This window comes from Rosa chinensis, chromosome 7, assembly GCF_002994745.2.
Source record: "Rosa chinensis cultivar Old Blush chromosome 7, RchiOBHm-V2, whole genome shotgun sequence".
Classification (NCBI taxonomy): domain Eukaryota; kingdom Viridiplantae; phylum Streptophyta; class Magnoliopsida; order Rosales; family Rosaceae; genus Rosa; species Rosa chinensis.
The window spans coordinates 7905148-7925851 of NC_037094.1; the positions used below are offsets into that span (position 1 = coordinate 7905148).

General features: G+C 37.3%; 3 protein-coding genes across 4 annotated transcripts; 2 read left to right on the forward strand and 1 right to left on the reverse strand.

Moving 5' to 3' along the window:
• The first annotated feature begins 6828 nt into the window (after nucleotides 1-6828).
• LOC112176945 (ribonuclease TUDOR 2) lies at nucleotides 6829-12803 on the forward strand. 2 transcript variants are annotated; one of them, XM_024315088.2, is made up of 17 exons: nucleotides 6829-6993; nucleotides 7324-7513; nucleotides 7667-7741; nucleotides 7841-7954; nucleotides 8047-8169; nucleotides 8275-8481; nucleotides 8587-8805; nucleotides 8881-8988; nucleotides 9206-9376; nucleotides 9505-9702; nucleotides 9806-10165; nucleotides 10263-10493; nucleotides 10571-10759; nucleotides 10865-10942; nucleotides 11042-11236; nucleotides 11576-11947; nucleotides 12416-12803. In XM_024315088.2, the coding sequence occupies exons 2-17, from the start codon at nucleotides 7355-7357 to the stop codon at nucleotides 12602-12604; spliced, it is 2988 nt and encodes a 995-aa protein (XP_024170856.1). In that variant the 5' UTR covers nucleotides 6829-6993; nucleotides 7324-7354; the 3' UTR covers nucleotides 12605-12803. The 2 variants fall into 2 exon arrangements, with proteins under 2 accessions (XP_024170856.1, XP_040367017.1); XM_040511083.1 differs by lacking the exon at nucleotides 6829-6993 and adding an exon at nucleotides 7042-7229 and having other exon boundaries at nucleotides 12416-12604.
• Nucleotides 12804-13083: 280 nt separating this feature from the next.
• On the forward strand, nucleotides 13084-14755 carry LOC112176949. The gene is made up of 2 exons (XM_024315091.2): nucleotides 13084-13739; nucleotides 13864-14755. The coding sequence occupies exons 1-2, from the start codon at nucleotides 13713-13715 to the stop codon at nucleotides 14311-14313; spliced, it is 477 nt and encodes a 158-aa protein (XP_024170859.1). The 5' UTR covers nucleotides 13084-13712; the 3' UTR covers nucleotides 14314-14755.
• Nucleotides 14756-15116: 361 nt separating this feature from the next.
• On the reverse strand, nucleotides 15117-18254 carry LOC112176948 (calnexin homolog). The gene is made up of 6 exons (XM_024315090.2): nucleotides 18080-18254; nucleotides 17897-17966; nucleotides 16067-17196; nucleotides 15888-15959; nucleotides 15691-15804; nucleotides 15117-15589 (listed from the first exon to the last, which is right to left on the reverse strand). The coding sequence occupies exons 1-6, from the start codon at nucleotides 18167-18169 to the stop codon at nucleotides 15410-15412; spliced, it is 1656 nt and encodes a 551-aa protein (XP_024170858.1). The 5' UTR covers nucleotides 18170-18254; the 3' UTR covers nucleotides 15117-15409.
• Between the last annotated feature and the right edge of the window lie 2450 nt (nucleotides 18255-20704).

Below are 20704 nucleotides of genomic sequence, written 5' to 3' on the forward strand. Positions count from 1 at the left end.
TGCATTATCTGATGACAATGATCCCACTAGTTTTAAACAAGCAACTGGAAGTAATGATTCTGATGCTTGGACTCAAGCTATGATTGCAGAGCTTGATTCAATGTATAAAAATGGAGTATGGGAGCTTGTGAAGCCAAAAGAACATCACAAGCCTATTGGCTGCAAGTGGGTTTTTAAAACCAAGAGAGATGTCAGTGGAAACATAGAGAGATATAAAGCTAGACTAGTTGCTAAAGGTTTCACACAGAAGGAAGGAATAGATTTTACAGAAACCTTCTCACCTGTTTCAACTAAAGATTCATTTAGAATCATAATGGCTCTAGTAGCTCATTATGACATGGAATTACATCAAATGGATGTAAAAACAGCCTTCTTGAATAGGGAGCTGGAGGAAGAAATATTCATGGTACAACCTGAAGGTTTTATTGAGGCAGGGAAAGAGAATATGGTCTGTAGGCTTAAGAAATCCATTTATGGACTCAAACAAGCTAGTAGGCAGTGGTATAAGAAATTTGACTCAGTGGTTTCATCTTTTGGTTTTACTGAAAATCTTGTCGATGAATGTGTATATCTTAAAGTTGTTGGAAACAATTTTATCTTTCTTATCCTATATGTAGATGATATTCTTCTTGCTAGCAGTAATGTAAAATTGCTAAAAGATACTAAGGTTTTCTTGTCAAGTAACTTTGACATGAAGGATCTGGGAGAAGCATCATATGTGTTAGGAATTGAGATTAAGAGAGATAGGAAGCAGGGATTGTTGGGATTATCTCAACAAAATTACATTTCAAAAATTCTGAAAAGATTTGGAATGGAAACCTGTGCTAATGGTGAAGTTCCAATGTCTAAGGGAGATAAACTAACTAAAAATCAGTGTCCTAAAACTGATATTGAGAAAACTGAGATGGAATCGATACCATATGCTAGGCTAGTAGGGAGTTTAATGTATGCACAAGTCTGCACAAGACCAGACTTGTCTTTTGCAGTAGGTATGCTATCCAGATTTCAGTCAAATCCTGGACATGAGCATTGGACAGCTGGTAAGAAGGTTCTAAGGTACCTGCAAAGGACCAAAGACCATATGCTTGTGTATAAACGTGTGAAAAAGCTTGAATTAGTTGGCTTTACTGATTCTGATTTTGCTGGAAACTATCCTGCATCTATGAAGTCGACTTGTGGTTATGTTTATATGCTAGCAGGTGGTGCAATAGCTTGGAAAACAATGAAGCAGTCATTGATAGCTACTTCCACCATGCAGGCAGAGTTGATAGCTATATATGAAGGAGTGTGTGAGGGGTTATGGATCAGAAATTTTATTTTGGAGACTAAAGTGTTGTGTGATCTTGTTACTGGAAGGTTGAAGGTGTTTTGTGATAATGAGGTTGCAGTGTTCTTCAGTAAGAATAGTAAGAGATCAAATAACTCTAAGCACATAGATTTAAAATTCTATAGCATCAGAAAGAGAGTTAAAGATGGTGAAGTTGAGATTTCTGGAGTCAAGACAAGTGATCAACTGGCAGATCCGTTTACTAAAGCATTGTCAGTAGCAGCCTTTAAGGAGCATTCCAGGAATATGGGAATTCTGTCGAGTTTTGAAGATGCTTAAGTTCAGTGGGAGCAAAATGTTTTGAGAAAATTGTTTCTTCAGTTTTGTTTTGTTTTGGTTTAGTTCTTGATTTTCTGTTTTGAGTTATGTAACAGAAACTTTGTACTTCATGGTTGATTTAATGAAATGAGGTATTTTTCAGTTAATGTTTTGACAGCCTTGTTTGTTTATTTTTGGTAGCTGTACAGTTTATCTGTTCAGTTCAGTTCAAGTGGATTGTTTTATATATGCATATATACAGTTAGAAGCAAACATTGATCCACTGTGTGTAAAGAAATTGTGTTTGCGTTGTGTTTTTGATATTCAAAATACTTAGGTTGGACTGTTATCAAATAACAACTGCAGTTTGATATATGATGTTATTTGGTTGCATCACATTAAGTTTGAACTCATGTGGAGTACAGAAATTGTTGTTTTGTGGTCTGGAACGAGTATGTTCATTTGAACATGCCTATTTCTTGATTCTGCAATAGTTCTGCATTTTGACAGAGTTGAATGGATTTAAAGTACACTTACATCTCAGTGCACACTTCAGCTATTTCTGGAAATTGTTTTAATTCAGTTTGTGAATAGATAATGATGGTCCAAGTGGGAGAATGTTAGAACTAAATGGACCTATCATCATCTATTATACAGAATGCAAATTGGATTATAACTTGATTCATTAATAGGAGTTGTAAGCTAAGTACAATACCTAGAAACCTATTGAGATAATTATATCAACTCATTGGTTAGGAATCCATTAGTTGGTTTACATAGTAATCCGATTTAGTGTTGCATTAGGTTTTCTAATTGTTGGTGACTTGGTTTCTAAGAAACATCTTTATGGGAGGATTCTTAGGAACATAGCCAATATATATAGGAGTGTTGGTCCCTGCTCTCTCTGTCACAAAGCATTAAGTCCTGCCCCATAGAAAGGAGCTTAAATCCAGAGCTGAGGAGAAGATCAATCCGCGTTCATTGTCAAGTTCATTAGTGCTACTGCAATGGCTCCTAATACTGAAGAAGGTTAGTATATAAACTTGTATTTTGGTTCATGTGGTCTTGATTAATATAGTGTGTTTATGTATTTGTGAATTGATCATGTTCTTTTGGTTTTGCTCATTTTGTCTAACAACTGGAATTTATGTTCCTCCTCATCATGATCACATTGTGAGTCTTCTTTGTTTTACGGTACATCCTTTTCAATAACAAATCTAACTAGTAAAATTAAAAATTAAAAATCATTTGCAGGCTCTGGCATTGGCAATGGCATACCAGTCGGCTACTGATCACCACAAGCAAAGACCTCCCATTGATGATCTTGGGCCAAATGACTCGATCCAAAAGAGACCGAAAGTTAGTTAAGTATTACCCTCGCACCTTAGCGCATCTGCAGAGGCATTGTAACTGCTGCTTGCACTCTTTGAGATATGCTTAATGCCAAAGCCAAGTTTAGACTTTACAACTCATATATGAAAGAGGTCCCATCCTGTAAAGTTTTGGTTGTTTGCCTAATCCTATATGCGATGGGACAATCTTGTCGCTCAAGTCAGGTAGTTATGTAATATAATGGAATGTCTTGGTGTTTTGGTTATGTAATTTTAGGGGAATGCTTCGTGCTCATTAATTAATCAAAGCCAAGTTAAAAGCTATTGTGAATTAATAATTGGAAAAGTTACCTATCAGGGGACTTGAGCTTTGTATTATTGTAATGGCGAAGCGACAACAATCACAACATTGTCCAACATAAGTGCCTGTTGCAATGTCCAAAGTCCAAACGCATGTCATACATCATCCTTAGGCTTTCTGAATCAGAAAGACGTACGAAGCCGTCACCAAGCCCAGAATATTTCATAAGACAGTTTATGCACAATTGCTCGACAATGTCAGAGAGGCGCCTTATATAACAACTATTAAGAAACCCTAAGGTTGAGAGTTGCCAAGCTCTACAGGAAAAATATATCAATTTCATGGATTGCATATTCATCCTTACATACCAGCAACTCACTAACATTATAGTTAGTGATATTAAATGAAAGACATTGATTGTGTTTAAGTAACGCAAATCTAGAGTCACGACAAAAAGAGAAAGAATAGTTATCTAATCCACCTCATACAAGAAAGACAAAGATAGTAATTTATGGAATTATGGTTATATGACATATTTGATCAAGTAAAAGTAAGAGTGTGGTTCAATATTTATAAAGTAGATTGAGTTCGATACAAATTGTGCAATAGAGTCTTAAGTTTATAAAAAAGAAAAAATAGCTTAAATGAGTTATTGAATCAACCTTAGTTAAAAATGCGGTCATTTTTAACTAAATTGAGTCGGTTGAACTAGAGGTTCTACCTTATAATTTTATTTTTATTATAAAAAATAAAATAAAAATATTTTGAATAAGGTTCTTCGCTTTGCATCGAATTAAACCCTTCGTGCCATTATAATTTTGAAACAAAGATTGTGCCTAGTACCCTCACCCTTGAGGGTTGTTCAGTTTTGCAACTCACAATCATCGATTGACAAGCAAAATATTTATGCATTCGTAACTATAAGCATTACTTAATCTCATTGTATCTACGATTCATAACAAAATATACATAGTAATTTATTTTCTCCACATAGCTTTCGGAATCTTAATCCAAATGTCAACATTAGTGTGCTTTCATTAGTTTTAAACTCCAACGTTAAATTTAAAACACAGAATCTTGGTTTTTATATATAAGAGCAAGAGTCAGTTTCAAAACTATCCAAAACAATGTTTTATTAGGTATTTTTCCAAAAAAAAAAAAAAAACGGTCCCATTTAATCCAAACAAATCCGAAATTAAATTTAAAAAAATAAAACCACCCAGAAATTAAAAAATTCATAGATTCATGGTTGTCAGCAAAGAAAAGCAAAGCAACAAGAAAGTGAGTGAAACGCGTACTATGCAGTTTGCCGTTTCTTCTTGTTTCTGTTACGCCAAGCAAGTCAGTTTCAGACTTCATAAACTGAGGAAAAGTACCGGTTGCATCGTCACGGGTTTCTTCTTCCTCATTCAGACTGTGAATTTTGTCTTTTACTGGGATGTTAGATTTTTCATTTTTTTTACCCAAAGTGGTAAAAAAGCGAGCTCCTGGTATAATGTGAAGTGTCATTGTTGTCTAAAAGCGTGATTACTTTGAAAAAGAGTAAAAGCCCGGAAAAGGCAATGGATTTTCTTCATTAATTTCATGACGTTGGAAATTTATTTTTGTCAGTATTTATTGATTCTGAAATTCGGTTAAAGCAGTGGACACATTAACTTCATACCCAAAAAGAAATAACCTTTTTCTTTTTTCTTTTTCCTTTTTCATATGTTCTTTACTAGAAATGACGTTTATTACGTCGATAATACTAGCAATAGAGGGGTAAACCTGTAAATATGAATATCTTTTGTACTTTTACCATTTTAGCCACCTCGGTCCATGCGTGTTCAGTGTTTTAGATAATTAGGACCAAATTGTTATTAGTTAACGTGGTACTTTTCATCAAGTGATGTTAAATCATATATGATTTTATGGCTCATCCTTAACTCAATTTAGCGCATACAAGTTTTGTCATTTTAGTTAATTTGATCTACATGTTTTATAATTTAACCGTTATTCTTATCTTTATTTCATTAATAAGTATCTCATCAATCAATGTTAAATGACGTGTGTGCATGATTTTATAATTTGCTTCTTATGTTAGTTTCTTACATGTGTTTTATATTTTGTCTCATTTCGCCTTTTTAGACAGTTTGGACCTTATCATTATTGTTGTTAGCTAATACGGTACTTTGTGTCAAGTGATCTTAAATCATATATGCACTAATTTAAAGGCTTACTCCTTGAGTCAATTACGCATCCAAGTTTCGTCGTCTTTGCCAATTTGATCGGTGTGTTTTACTAAGATGCTTTGATCGTTACTGTTATATTTTATTTCATTAATAAGGATCGTTTCATCAATCAATGCTAATTACGCACGTGTAAACTTACAGTTCGCTCCTTACGTCATTTTACCACACGTGTTTTATATTTTATCTTATTTTGCCTTAGTAGACAGTATGATCGTTATAGTTATTGTTTTTAATTAATACAGTACATTCTTTATGGTACTTTATGTCAGTTGATGTTAAATCACACACGTACAAAATTACTCAGTTCACTCCTCAAGTAAATAACATACACATAATTTGTCGTTTTAGGCAATTTGATGCATGTGTTTTACATACTTAGATCATTTGACTGTTTCACTTATCTTCAAGCATTAATAAAGTCCGTTTCGTTGACATACACTAAATAATGCTTGTGTAAGATTCCATAGTTTGTTTAGGTCTTTTTTCTACAGGTGCATGTCTTACAGACTATTTGACCTTGATATCTTTGTTCGTTTAGATTCTATAGTTCGCTTTTTATGCAAATTTAGTGCACCAGTTTTATTTAGACCATTTGACCTTTCTACTTATCTATTTTCAATAATAAGGTCCATTTGACTTATGCTAAATAATGCATATACAAGATCGTACAATGCATTAATAAGGTCCATTTTGTTTATTTATGCTAAATAACATATATACAAGATCGTACAATGGATTAATAAGGTCCATTTTGTTTATTTATGCTAAATAACATATATACAAGATCGTACAATTCATTTTTATGCTAATTTACTGCACGTGTTTTATTTTAATTTTATTTTTACCTTATCTATCATCTTCATTACTATATATAATTATGTATCGTCAATGAAAATTTTTAAAAGCTTCTATTTTATTGCTAATTGAGTATTTATTAGTGTTTGTTCAGGGCAGAAGGCCAACTTAATAGTGTTTGTTGGGGGTGACGTCTTTCTTCATTGGTGAGTAATATAATGCCGTGGAGGGTAGGAAATATAGGTTTATCATTTAGCAAAATATGACATCATGAAGTTGTAACAAAAAAATATGACATCATAAAGGAGGCCGGTCAATTTGTCTCAATCCGTGTCAGAATATTTGGGATTAGAACTCAGGATTAGGATTAAACTCTGATGAGTTGGAGACGGGGGCTGTCTGGGTATTTCAGATAATACAACGCAATAAATGAGAAAATCCCAGAAAAGGAAAGCCTTTTCCGTAGGGCATTTTGACATCACAATGGTATTTTGGGTAATTACGAGCGAAAATGGAGGGTATAAGATAATGCCCATTGCTGGCTTCAGCTCGTCATCGTCACTATATAATGTGAAACTCCGGAGCCATAACGAAATCTCTCTGTGCCTCTCTCTCTCTCTCCAAGACTCTTTCGCCTCCGTGATCCGCCGCTCAACGACGCATTTGCCCCGAACCGAGGATCCGAAATCCATTTGGATCAGATCCGAACCAGGAACCGACAGCCCGGCCCACCGGATCCGATCCTGCTTGGTACTCCTTCCTTCTCACATTTCTAGATCTCTCTCCTCTCTCTTCTTTCTCTGTCTATCTTCTCCGATCACTCATCGGATTGTTGTGGTTTCCGCTACGCAATTGCGAAGCCTTTGACCGGAAAACTCGTTTGCTCCGGCGACGCGTTATTGATTGCGAGTAGTGTCGTAGTGAGCATGTCATTGTCGTATTGATTTGGATGCAATTTGGATCTGGATGTTGATGATTTGATAGCTGTGAGATTGTTGTTGATGTTTGTTATAGAGATTGTATGGCTGTGCATGTTGTGGTGGAGATAGTGATTGTGTGAATTTTTTTTTTTGGGTGCAGATCTCTATCAATATTATACGAAGCTGTTGAGATGGCATCGTCAACAGCTGGGACCACGGGATGGCTGAGAGGCAGAGTCAAGGCCGTTACGTCCGGCGATTGCCTGGTCATCATGGCCCTCACCTCGAGCAAGCCCGGACCACCACCTGAGAAAACCATCACTCTCTCATCGCTTATGGCTCCCAAGCTGGTACCAATTCCTTGCTTTCTTGAGCAATTTCGATTTTCTGTAATCTCTTGATGGCTGTGATCTCTGATTCAAAGGATTACGATTGCGTCTGCTGTGGCTTTGAATTGCTCAATTGTTTGGTTGCTGAGATTTGTGATGTGTTGTTATTGCTAGGCCCGTAGAGGTGGCGTTGATGAGCCATTTGCATGGGAGAGCAGAGAGTTCCTGAGGAAGCTCTGCATAGGAAAGGTACTTTTTTATCATCCACTTGTCTTTTGCTTTATTATGATCATATTCATTCGACTGTGATAAGCCTAATGCATCTAACTCTCTGTATTCTTCCAACAGGAGGTGACTTTCAAGACCGACTATACTGTATCATCCATAGGTCGGGATTTTGGCTCTGTTTTCCTTGGTGACAAAAATGTTGCCATGCTTGTTGTTTCACAGGGCTGGGCAAAGGTGTGTTGGTCATTTTATTTCTTAAGTTAGGTGTTGCTAAGTTTTTATGTAATGTTATCCTTTTGTCTGAGTATGAACTGAATCTTGTGCAGGTCCGGGAGCAACCTAGTCAACCGAAACAGGGACAACAGAAAGTAGAAGCCAGTCCTTTCATTGCAGAACTGCTCCAACTTGAAGAGCAGGCAAAGACCCAGGGCCTTGGTCGCTGGAGCAAGGTTTTTATTTATTAACACATTTACATTTTAGTATACATAATTTGGAAGTTAAAATTTGTGATGAAAATGACAGCAAAAGCATGAACATTGTGTTCTGAATTGCAGGTTCCAGGTGCTGCTGAGGCATCCGTTAGGAATCTACCTCCCTCTGCTATTGGTGATCCTAGCAAATTAGATGCCATGAGTCTGTTAAATACAAACAAGGGCAAGCCAATGGAAGCCATTGTTGAGCAGGTTCGTGATGGCAGTACAATTCGGGTCTACTTGCTTCCCGAGTTTCAGTTCGTCCAAGTATTTGTAGCAGGAATTCAGGTTTGCATTTAATATGGAGAAGTCTGCAGAAATTTTGGTTTTTATTTTTGTTTTTCTAATATTAGTATGAATATATAACATATATATGTATTTTTTTCCAAACAGGCCCCGTCAGTGGGAAAGAGGCCTTTTACAACAGAAATTGTCCCTGAGCCAGAAATTCCTTCAGATAAAACAAATGGAGATATCTCTGCTGAAACTCGAGCCCCTCTTACTTCTGCACAAAGGATTGCAGCTTCAGCAGTATCACCCAATGAAACTGTTCCGGATCCATTTGCACTGGAAGCTAAATACTTTACTGAAATTCGTGTGTTGAATAGAGACGTAAGCAGATTTCTGTTCAAGTATATCTTTTTGCTTTTTTTATTTCAGTTTCTGAATATTGTGCTTGATTTATAGGTTCGCATTGTTCTGGAAGGCGTTGACAAATTCAGCAATTTGATTGGTTCAGTATATTACCCTGATGGGGACTCTGCAAAAGATTTGGCTCTGGAGCTTGTAGAACATGTAAGAACATAAACTGTATAGTGATATTTCACATTAGCAATGATTAATTTGTACGCATTACTGGAATTTTGCAACATGCTTGCTTTGAATCGTTGGTTTAGCTTCTCGCATGCTTTAATTTTAGCTCGTAAACCTTTATAGTCTCTCGCAGACCAGATAGTTAGCTTCTGTAAGTTCTCCTCGAGGAATGCTGTTAATGCTTGAACTTTTTGTTTAGGGTTATGCAAAATATGTTGAATGGAGTGCAAACATGATGGAAGAAGAACCGAAGCGGCGGCTGAAGACTGCAGAACTTCAAGCAAAGAAAACGAAGTTGAGGCTTTGGACAAACTATATGCCTCCGGCTACAAATTCAAAGCCAATTCATAACCAGAACTTTACGGGAAAGGTAATATCATAAAGTTTATTACTTTATTTTGTGGAAAGTTATGTCCCCATTATGCCCTTTCAACTGCATGCTTATAATCAGTCCCTTTTTCATGTATACACGTGTAATGGATTTTTGGTTTCTTCCAGGTTGTGGAGGTTGTAAGTGGTGACTGTGTTATTGTAGCTGATGATTCTATTCCATATGGCAGTCCCCTAGCAGAGAGGAGAGTAAATCTTTCAAGTATTAGGTGTCCAAAAATGGGTAATCCTCGTAGAGAGGAAAAACCAGCTCCATACGCCCGTGAAGCAAAGGAGTTCCTTAGAACACGCCTTATTGGACGCCAGGTGTGAGAGGCAATTTGGATTTATTGTTCCTTAGTGATATAAAATTAGAAATCTCAATCTTGGGAAGTAAGTTGTAACATTTCTATTTTGTATGTTTTTGCAGGTCAGTGTCCAAATGGAGTACTCGAGAAAGATCAGCCCGGCAGATGGAGCTGCAGTTGCTAATGGACCTACAGATTCCAGGATAATGGATTTTGGATCAGTCTTCCTTTCAGCCCCTACTAAAGCTGAAGGAGACGATGCAGCAACACCTGCTTCATCAGCCAGCCAGCAGGCAGGGGTGAATGTTGCTGAACTCGTGGTTGCACGTGGCTTTGGCAGTGTTATCAGGCATCGGGATTTTGAGGAGAGATCAAGCTATTATGATGCTCTTCTTTCTGCGGAATCACGTGCTACCGCTGGCAAGAAAGGAATGCATTCTTCCAAGGAACCCCCAGTCATGCACATAACAGACCTGACAACGGTGAGAAATACAATAATTGTTAAATGGAATCAATGTTTTCCATGTAATTTACCATACATCTCTTGGTTGTTCTGTTATTGATGTCTCTCTCTGTCAGGCATCGGCTAAGAAAGCCCGAGATTTCTTGCCATTCTTGCATCGAAGTAGGAGAATCCCTGCCGTTGTGGAATATGTGCTCAGTGGTCATCGTTTTAAACTATTGGTTCCCAAGGAAACATGTAGCATTGCTTTCTCGTTCTCTGGTGTTAGATGTCCTGGTCGTGATGAGCCATATTCGGACGAAGCAATTGCACTAATGAGGCGAAGAATAATGCAGAGAGATGTCGAGGTGAGTCTTATTTAGCATTCATATCATGACTTTCCTCTTTTTTGTTCTTGCTTTCTGATATTGTTATCTCTATGCAGATTGAAGTGGAGACTGTTGATAGAACTGGAACTTTCTTGGGATCTCTATGGGAATCAAGGACTAACATGGCAATTGCCCTTGTTGAAGCTGGCCTTGCAAAGTATACTTCCTTTGCCGGCAGTGACAGGATCCCAGATGCCCACCTGCTTGAACAAGCTGAGAAAAATGCAAAAAAGCAGAAACTGAAAGTATGAGAACCAGCAAATTTGTTTATTATTATTTTTTAAATAGGGATAGACTTACTTTATAAAGCTCTTCTCCTGTTTATGATGCTGATATGCGTTTTGTTGCAGATTTGGGAGAAATATGTTGAAGGAGAGGAAGTTCCAAATGGTTTACCAACTGACACCAAACAGAAAGAAGTGCTAAAGGTATGGGATTGCTCCGAGTTTAACACTCATTTCACATTTTTCCCCGTGGTGTAAAGTGTTCAATGTAATCTAATCATCGGTTCTGTTCTGTTTTTTCAGGTAGTGGTTACAGAAGTTTTGGAGGGCGGTAAATTTTATGTTCAGACAGTTGCGGACCAGAGTATATCTTCTATTCAGCAACAGCTTGCTTCATTGAATCTTCAAGAAGCTCCTTTAATTGGTGCTTTTAATCCAAAGAAGGGTGACATTGTCCTTGCTCAATTTAGTGCAGATAATTCCTGGAACCGGGCAATGGTGAGTCAAAATTAGTAATATCAATCTTGGTTTTCAGTTGTAATCAAAATTTGATTTCAAATCTTATGAGCTGTACATCTGTTCTTTCCCGTTCTGTTTCTCTATTTTCTAAACATTGATCCATTTTTAAGCATCTTTTATATATATTTAACATGTAACAAAGTATCCCTAAAAATTATTTTCAGTCTTTATAGGGAAAGTTAAGATTTTTATTTTTAACGGTAATTATACTAAATCTCTTATTTATTCTCTTAGTAGAATCTTGCTTTTCAAAAATATTTCTGATATCTGTGTTTTCTTTGGACCGAGTCTTATAAGTTTTTATTTTGATATGCAAAGATTGTCAATGCTCCTCGAGGACCTGTGGAATCTTCTAAAGACAAGTTTGAAGTGTTCTACATAGATTATGGTAATCAAGAGGTTGTCCCTTACAGTTCGTTACGGCCTCTTGATACTTCTGTTTCCTCGACACCTGGTCTTGCCCAACTTTGCAGCCTTGCATATCTTAAGGTCCCCACCTTGACACAGGACCATGGTGAAGAAGCAGCAGAATTTTTAAGTGAGTACACATTATCCAAAGAGTTTTCAGCCATGATTGAGGAAAGGGATTTCTCAGGAGGCAAAGTTAAAGGCCAGGGAACTGGACCGGTTCTTTTGGTAACTCTTGTTGCTGCTAATGAAGAGATCAGTATAAATGCTGCCATGCTCCAGGTATGAATTTTTAGCCCTCTTTTCTAGTTTGTGGAACTTTTAAAGCTTCTCTTATGTTCTTTTTGTTCCACGATACCTAGTATATTGTTGTAATACATCATAGCACATCATCATAAAAAGAACAGATAAAAACATCTGTAAAAGGAAATATTCTATCTCACTTGATGAAGATTTAGGAGCCTAATGTGGTGTCCTTGTGATTGTGTTGGATGCTATCTTTACCGTCACCATATGTAAAAACCAAAGGAAGGTTTAAGATGTAATTTGGGAACTTGACACATTATGCCCAAGATGTCTTGTTATTTTTCTTTTGTTGCAGAGTCTTTAGTTATAATATCGCACTGCCTTCCTCTCTGATCTGGCTCATTCTCAATCATTTAGTATCCTCATTATATGTCCATTTAAGTTCTCTTGAATGTTCTACAGTATCTCAATTTTTTTATCTTCTTCAAATTGTGTAATTTGCAGGAGGGACTTGCTAGGCTAGAGAAAAAGAAGAAATTTGACACCAAGGATCGAAAAGCGGCACTCGACAACTTGGAAAAGTTCCAGGAAGAAGCACAGGTTAATCGACGGGGGAAGTGGCAATATGGACATTATGATTCCGAGGAAGAGGAGATTGTTCCTCCTGTTAAAAAGGGTGTCGGCAAGCGATGAACATAGAATACTAGCGGTGAAAAACCAAGTTACAGGCAACCCTATCGTCTAAGATGAGTTAAGTTATACAGCTTTTAGAGCAAGAAAAAAAAAAAAAGGAAAATGTTGCAGGTAGACTTTGCTTAAGTTTTGTTTTCAGTATGCGGATTGTGTTTTTCTTTTAGATGAGGAAACTATTATTTCCATACATTTCCAATAAGGTGAACTCTCCCCATGTATGTGTTAAGTCTCCTTTTTGAGGCCAGCATAGACAATTTTGTCTGTCAAACAAAAGGTTAAGGTTCTGTGCTTTACTACATTCGTATATGAAATGCGGTAGGCTTGTTCCAATCTCTATACAAATCTGAGAGTAGAATATTGATACAGTCCAGATGATTTTGAACTGTGATCAATGAACTAGAGCCCCAAATCTCAATCTTTACTTTCAGGTGCTTTATTTTTGGTAGTCTACTATGTAAAAAGGAGTGTAGCCATATAAAGAGGTCTGTGTTTTCAAATCAGGACATTGTAAACCATTGTCGTTATAGAGCATGGCCATAGTCGCTTTTCCAAACAGCTTGATCCAATCTTTTTAGTAGAATCATGAGGTGAAGAATCTTTGTTTGTTCACACATTTGTGAGATTTGATCCTATGAAGCTACGACGGGCAAAAGTGGAACTGCTTTGGTGTTCTAGGTGTATTCATGAAAACAAAATTAGAGTCATCAGATGACACCAATGGAGTATCAATATATCGTCTGATGTATTGTAGAACTTTTGAGACGATGTTTAAACCTAGTAAAAAAAAAAAAAAAAACCCGTAAAGTTGAACAAATATTCTGTTCATACACAATGCCCTAAAATGACTCCCAAGTTATCAGCAATCTTTTAACTCTTTTTTTTAATAACAAATTGCCCTTTATGAATGTATTAGTCAAAGTCTCAATTTGCAGTTTCTACTTTCTAGTCTAATTTGGTACATGAAGGAGGAACCTTATAGTGATCACATATAAAACACACTAGAGCAATTCATGCTAATACCATGAACAGATGCATTACAAGCAATTACTCGCCTTCACAATGAACCATACAACTATCTATAGAACTTTTGTCGATCTACATTACACAAATGGATCCTCGACTGAACTTTTCTCCGGTAAGAGCTTTCACACTCCACAAGCTGAATTCGTCTTTCAAATTATTCTGGTCATTTCTTTTTTTAGCACTATAGTTAACATAATGTTGTTAATAACAAATTGGCTGGTGTTCGTGTTTGATAGAGCATTCTGGTCATGGTTCGTTGGGAAGAAGAGGATTTCCCTATGCAGATTCCACTTTCCGCCACAGTTATGCAAGTGAAATTAAGGATTTCGCAAGAACAAGGAATCGCAATCCCTGCCGATAGGCAAGAGCTGAGCTTGGAAAACGGGACGTGGCTGCAAAGTGATGCAATGACTGTGCAACAATACGGCATTTCTCATGGTTCTGTCCTCACCCTCCTTCGGAAAATTGCAGTCACAATCCGGATAGCCGACCAGTATTCCTTGGGGTTGATTGTCAATGAAGAAATCACTGTGGCCACCTTGAAAGATTATCTATACGGACATGGTGTGGATATCGAAAACAAGGCACTAGAAATGAAGTACGAGGGCAATATTATTGTTCTTGATGATCGTTCGTATTTGTGGGCTTCTGGCATTGAGGAAGGCACATGTTTATCCCTGGTCTGAGCCTGAAAGAACTGAGGATCTACGGAGTGTGATATAGATTATAAGTTGGTTTAATCAATAGTATGGTCTCTAAACATTATGAACTTGCAGTGTACTCGACAGGACTCTAATTTTCTTAGGCAATTAGTGTCATAAAGCTCTAAATATAAAGTTATAAACTACAATTCATATCCCAAGTCCCAAATCTTGGAAATTGAGTCTTAAAAATAAAAAAGAACAAGAAAAATTTAAACATCATGATTTTCACCCAAACTTGTAGATTATAACACTTAGATTTTTGACTAAAATTTGCAGTCTTATTTTCTTACTAAAATATTTTCACACTTACATAATAATTTTCAGACACTTCTTGAACTAATGGAACTCAAAAATCACAATGCAAGAGATTTTTTCTACAATTTTTAGAAATTAGAAAATAATAAAATTCATTAGAGAAAAAAAAAAAAAAAAAACTCATGGTTACTTGGAACAGTTGTAAAAATCATGCGCAATGAAAGGTAAATTTATGGTGGAAGAAAATTTCAATATTGTTGCCGAGTTTAACATGCCATCGCATTCCATGAGTGCCTAATGATTCCTCCCAAGCTAAACCATACAAATTCTCATATTTCATAATCTCAATTTTGATAAACATATGTTGTGGACGGGTAGGAATAACAATGGCACCAAAAAGGAATTCAATTGTGAATGGAGAAAACTATGTTCTAGGGTTTCAAATGGATTTCGTTCTGCTTAACATCTTCATGTCTCAGAAACTAATTTACTTGCATTCTGGGTTGAAAATGGGGAGGAAGAATCAGACAATCACAGCACCAAATTCTGACCATCGATAATAAACTTCTAAACGGTACATAAGAATCAAACTGTCGAAATAAATGTTTACTTGGTCACTCGAAAGGAACTATAACAGCTTAATAGAAATGTCATTTACACTCCTGATGCATATTACTGTCTCAACACAAGGCTAAAATAAAGAAAAAAAATACCAACAGCCAAGAATGACCTACAAAAACAGCTAGGCTCAAAATTTCATGATAGTCATCAAAGTGAAGAGTGCGATGTAATCAGTAGTGGCTAGCTTTTCCTCTCTTCTCACTCAGTTTTCACGTCTGGGTCCTGTCCTCCGACGAGGAGCAGCACCAGTTTCCTTCTCGTTCTCACCTGAAGAACCTTCCTTCTCACCTGAAGAACCTTCCTTCTCACTCTCCTCTTCTTTCTTCTCCACACCACTTCCAGAAGCCTCAGTGGCTACGGTGGGTTTCTTCTCAACCTTGGTCTGCACAAGACAAAGCAACATTTAACAACAGCAACAACATTTAACAAAAGCAAACCAGAAGAAGAAAGAGGCCGGCTCTTTTAAGGTGATTTGGGACTCACGGGTTTCTTCCCACCGAAAAGGAACATGAAAAGTGCTGTTAAGATGATCACAGCAATGGAGCCGATGACACCAAGTGTGATATTAGGTTGTTCCTCTGCCTTCTCAATGAGATCCTGCAGAAGAAGCTTGGATATTAGACTGCAATCCACAAATTCATCATAAAAATGGATTGAAGAACGATAGACTGATAACTTACAATTATCTTAGACTTGTGGGTAGCTAAGAAGGGAACATCTGCAACCTTGTATAGAATTTCAAATATCTTCTTCTGCAGAAGTTGAAAATTATATGTTACTTACTGTACAAAGCAACTACAATATCATTTGGCATAAAAAACAATGTTTCACCGAAAAGCTAAATTGCAAAACCAAGTACCTGGACGTTGGCTAATAGACCTTCTGAACTAGGAACATCTTCCTCAGCCTTCTCTTTCTCCTTCTCAACTTCAAATTTTGGTTTCCACTGGGTCTCTCGGTATGATTGTGCAACTTTCTCATCTTTTGTTATCAAAATGTTGTCAAACAATATACCATCTTGCATGGTCCAGATCTCAATACCAACAGCAGCAATGGGCTCAAAGTTAGGTTTCTCGAGCTCGAAGAAACTGGGGTTAGGAATCTCCTGAGGCTTCCAAATACCCTTGTAACTGGGGTTATCGATGAGTGGTGCATGCCATTTTCCCTTGTAAGCTGGATTCCTCTTCATTGGCCTCTTCCATTCCCCACAACCAGGGGCAGTCACACACTTGGGGTTGTCAATCTTAGGGGCCTCCCACTCACCATCCTCCTCGTCATCCCAATCCTCTGGCTTTGTGGCTTCAGGATCATCGACCTCCTCAGGCTCATCATCCAACCATCCTTCAGGTTTCTCTGCTTCATCGTCTTCAATTTCCATGGGTGCATCCTCATCCCAATCATCAGGTTTAACTGCATTAGGATCCGGAATTTTGGCTCTCTCATCCCAATCCTCAGGCTTCTTATCTTCTGGATCAGGAATTGTCTTGGCAGGGATAAGTGGAGGCATAAAATCATCAGTTGATAAAAAGTTGGCCTTCTTCTTCTCCTCTCCATCAACCAGAATTATCAACTCGTTATCAGGTTTGATAATGGCAGTGTATACATGAGAAAGTTTGTCAGCTGGAACAGAGGGTGGGGTGGTAAGATGGTGTTCAACATACTCTCCACTCTTGGGATTCTTATGCTTGAAAATGAAGTGAACCTTGTTTGTAAGCCCACATTTGTCAGGTCCAAACATGATAGAATAAGGAGACTCATTGTCAAATATCTTAGGTTCCCATCCAGCCTCCTGGGGTCGAAGGTATTTCAGATAGGCACCACCACATTCAAGCCCATTCTGGAGACGAGTCTCAAATTGAAGGACAACAGTCCCATCCTTGAGGCTCACAGGCTCATCAAGCTCCTTAACTATTGCATACTTCTTGGCCTTCTCACTCACAAGAAGCCCAAAATCCTCATGGCCCTCACTCTTTGAGTGCTTCCAAACACCTAAACAAAAATAATAATAAAAACATAAATACTCAATCACGAGAGTTACGACAGTCAGATTAAATATAAGGCAGCATGAGATATAAGATTCCAAAATAGGTTCAGTCTGCAAAAGAACACTACAACAAACGGAAAACAATATTCCAGAACAACACTATTGGATCAGAAAACATTCCACCATACAAGAACCAATTATTCTTCTCATAGTTCGACATGAAATTTCTGTCGCCACATCTATGTAATATCAAACAGACATGACAACCATTTAAGAGTATATCCAGTGTGACATATTTCATACGACGTGAGTATATAACAGTCACACAGGGCATGCGATCAGGTGCAAGCAATGACCAACACTCCCAATGGTTCATCAAACAAGTATTAACCTACTTCTACATCGAGTTGTTGCACTCCATTACTGCTGGTCAGACTGTGGATCACTCTAATGAAAACAGCTTGACCTCTCACAACAATGCCTAATAGCTCATACCTAAATCGAACTAATAAATAACTCCGCCAGTAAACAAAGAGTTACAAGTTTCTATCTTAAACGTTTTTCAAAGCCGTCTACACACACACACACACTTAAAAAGCTGTTTGAGTTCGATATCCACAAAACCTCTAATATCATTCAGATCAATCATACAACGATCCAACATAAATCTAAATCACCGATCTTTAAACTGTAAAAAACACTGACCTTGATATTCATCTTTGCCGGACACGGTCCAACGCCCTTCAAATGATTCGTCGAACGAATCGTAGAAGACCTAGAAACCAAAACAGTAACGAAATCCATAAGCAAACTGAGATTGAATCTGAGAAACTACAAATCAATCGGAACAATTACGAAGAAAAAGATTCAAGGTAGCGGATTGATTACCGTATCGTCGGAAGCAGAAAGCTGCTGAATAGAGAAGCAGGCAACGAGCACGAACAACACCGAAACGACGCCGGAGCGAATCCCAGCCATCTCTTTCGAATTCCTTAAGGGAAGGGACTCTCTCTTCTGTATCTCTCTCTCTCTCTCTCTCTTTCTATTTCTCTCTGTGAGATCCAATGGGTCAGTTCTACATATAGATCTGTAACAACACTGCTTTCGACTAGCTTCCGCCAATCATATTATGCGCCACGTTCAGTCGACCAATGGCCTGACGCCACGTCATAAACTTGACGCATCGTTTTTTTCTTCCCCTTTTTTATTGTTCTTTCACCGTGTTGGACCGGCCTAAAGCCCAATTGACTATCGGGTCGGCCGTTGATTATTGGTTTTCTTTTTACGGGGAAACTTCTATTTTGTATAATCATCTTCATTTTCAGACCAAAGAAGTTCATTGACTAGTCCAAATTAAGTGTTTTCTTCATCCCCCAAGCAAATTCTTATACTTAAGGCTAAGTTTCATTGAAGATGAGGTAAAAAAATAATATAAGCAAGAAGATAAAATTATTGTTCATTTAATTCCTTCAATGCTCTATCAAACATGAGGTTTTTTACTCTGTATTGAGTTAGCCGATGAGGACACGCAGTGTCGCGGCCTAACATTAAAAAAACCTAAAACAACTAATTAATTCGTAACAACTAATTAACTAATAACTAACTGACCCTCGTTCCTAGCACAAGCACACTAAATTGAAGGTGACCTTCTCTTAAATGTAACAGGAAAACTAAAATCAATTGAAATTCATAACATGAGAGAGAGATTAAGGTGCGAGTCAAGTGCTTTGGGTTTAGGATTCTCATCTATATGCTTCAATATCGAAGTGAACAAGCTGAGGAAGGATATGACTCTTTAGAGTTTTCAGAAGAGGAATTAATATAGTTTACAGTCTCAGAATGTGGTTGATTGTATAGGGCTTGATCAATTATAGAGATGACCACCTTGCTCATCAATCCATTCTCTTTGTCACAAATAAGGCTTTTCAACCTCAGGATGAAGATGAATAACATTAAGCATGTCGAGAGCACTGGCGAACGCAGTGAAGGCCCAATGAGGGCTACTGCCCCAATCATTTTTTCGCTTTTGTTTGATTTGCTTCATAGCTTCACATAATTAAAGGTGTGTTTCAGCATGACTGTCCCCATTGAAATCCTCCATCCCTGGGCAATACAAGACATTTTATATGTAGTCTTAGTAAAACAAACAAAAACAAAAAAAAACGGTGTTTGCTAGCCCATAAACAAAAAAACTCTTTTTCTATAGATGTATTGTTTAATTACTTTTGCTTTGCAGGTTGTTGGTTGCCATTCTCTTCCTATCTTCTTCTTTCTTTATTTTTTTCCTATTGAGAAAAGTACGAATTGGAAAAAAAAAATATTCTTGTTGTGAAAGTATTAATATAGAATAATAGCAAATATTAACCTAGCTTCTTCATTAAGGTTTATCCCGCTTCTTTCAAATTTTTTAGCCCCAACGTAGATAAAATCTTGCGTCCGCCACTGGTCGGAAGGGTTTCTTGGGTACAATTTAGGACAAAGATTTCATCTCGTTGGATTCAAATCAAACGAGATGAAATCCTTGTCCATTAAATTTTGTGAGTATAATTCTTGTTTGGTTAGTTGAATTTTAGCCAACGAGATAAAATTCTTGTTCGTGTAGTTTACTCGATACAATTATATGTCTGTGTAGGACTGGAATGATGACCATCGGTTTTCGGCTGAAACTACAACCTGTACAACAATAATTTTGTTTATTCATCTAAGCAGTGCTGAATTCATACGGATGTTATTGTAGATGCTATCTTCATCGGTCAGATCTTTTTGGAGTACCACATGAAGGGACGGGAGGTACGGTTTCAATGGGAGGGGATGATCAAATCACCAAGCATGTGGTACTCCAAAAAGATCTGAATGATGAAGATAGCATCCACAACAATCATCCGTATGAATTCAGCACTGCTTAGATGAATAACTTCTGCGTAACATCTACGCATGGTTGCTTCTCTGTCCCTTGCTACTTGAATAAGATAATCCAAGCTTTTTTGGCTTTTGTTGAGAAAATCACTGCTTATGAATTCAGTGTTTATCCATGCTTCTCAGTCCCTTCTGTCCCTTACTACATCCATATGAATTCAGCACTGCTTTATGCTATCTAAGCAATCTTGGTTAGATATTATGCAGAAACTATTCATCTAAGCAGTGATGATTTCGTAACTATGATTCTTCTAGAATCTGTCTTCATCATTCAGCTCTTTTTGCAGTACCAAATGAAAGTACGTTTTCGGTGGGAGGGGATAATTAGAGCACCAAGCATGATAAATGACATAAGGCATGATATGCTTTTGTTTGAAAATCAAATCCCAAGGTTTTTTATTGAGCATCTTTTTGATCCGATCAATGTTGGTAGAAAATATCAAGATAAGGTTTTTGATCCCGAGAGTATGAATGCTCCATTTGGGGCGAGTAATTAAATTGGAGGAATGAGACCGTGATTTTCTAGGAGTACATATTCTTAATATTATAAGACAATATTTTATACCACTGGAATATATACCATTGAGAAAATGGAAA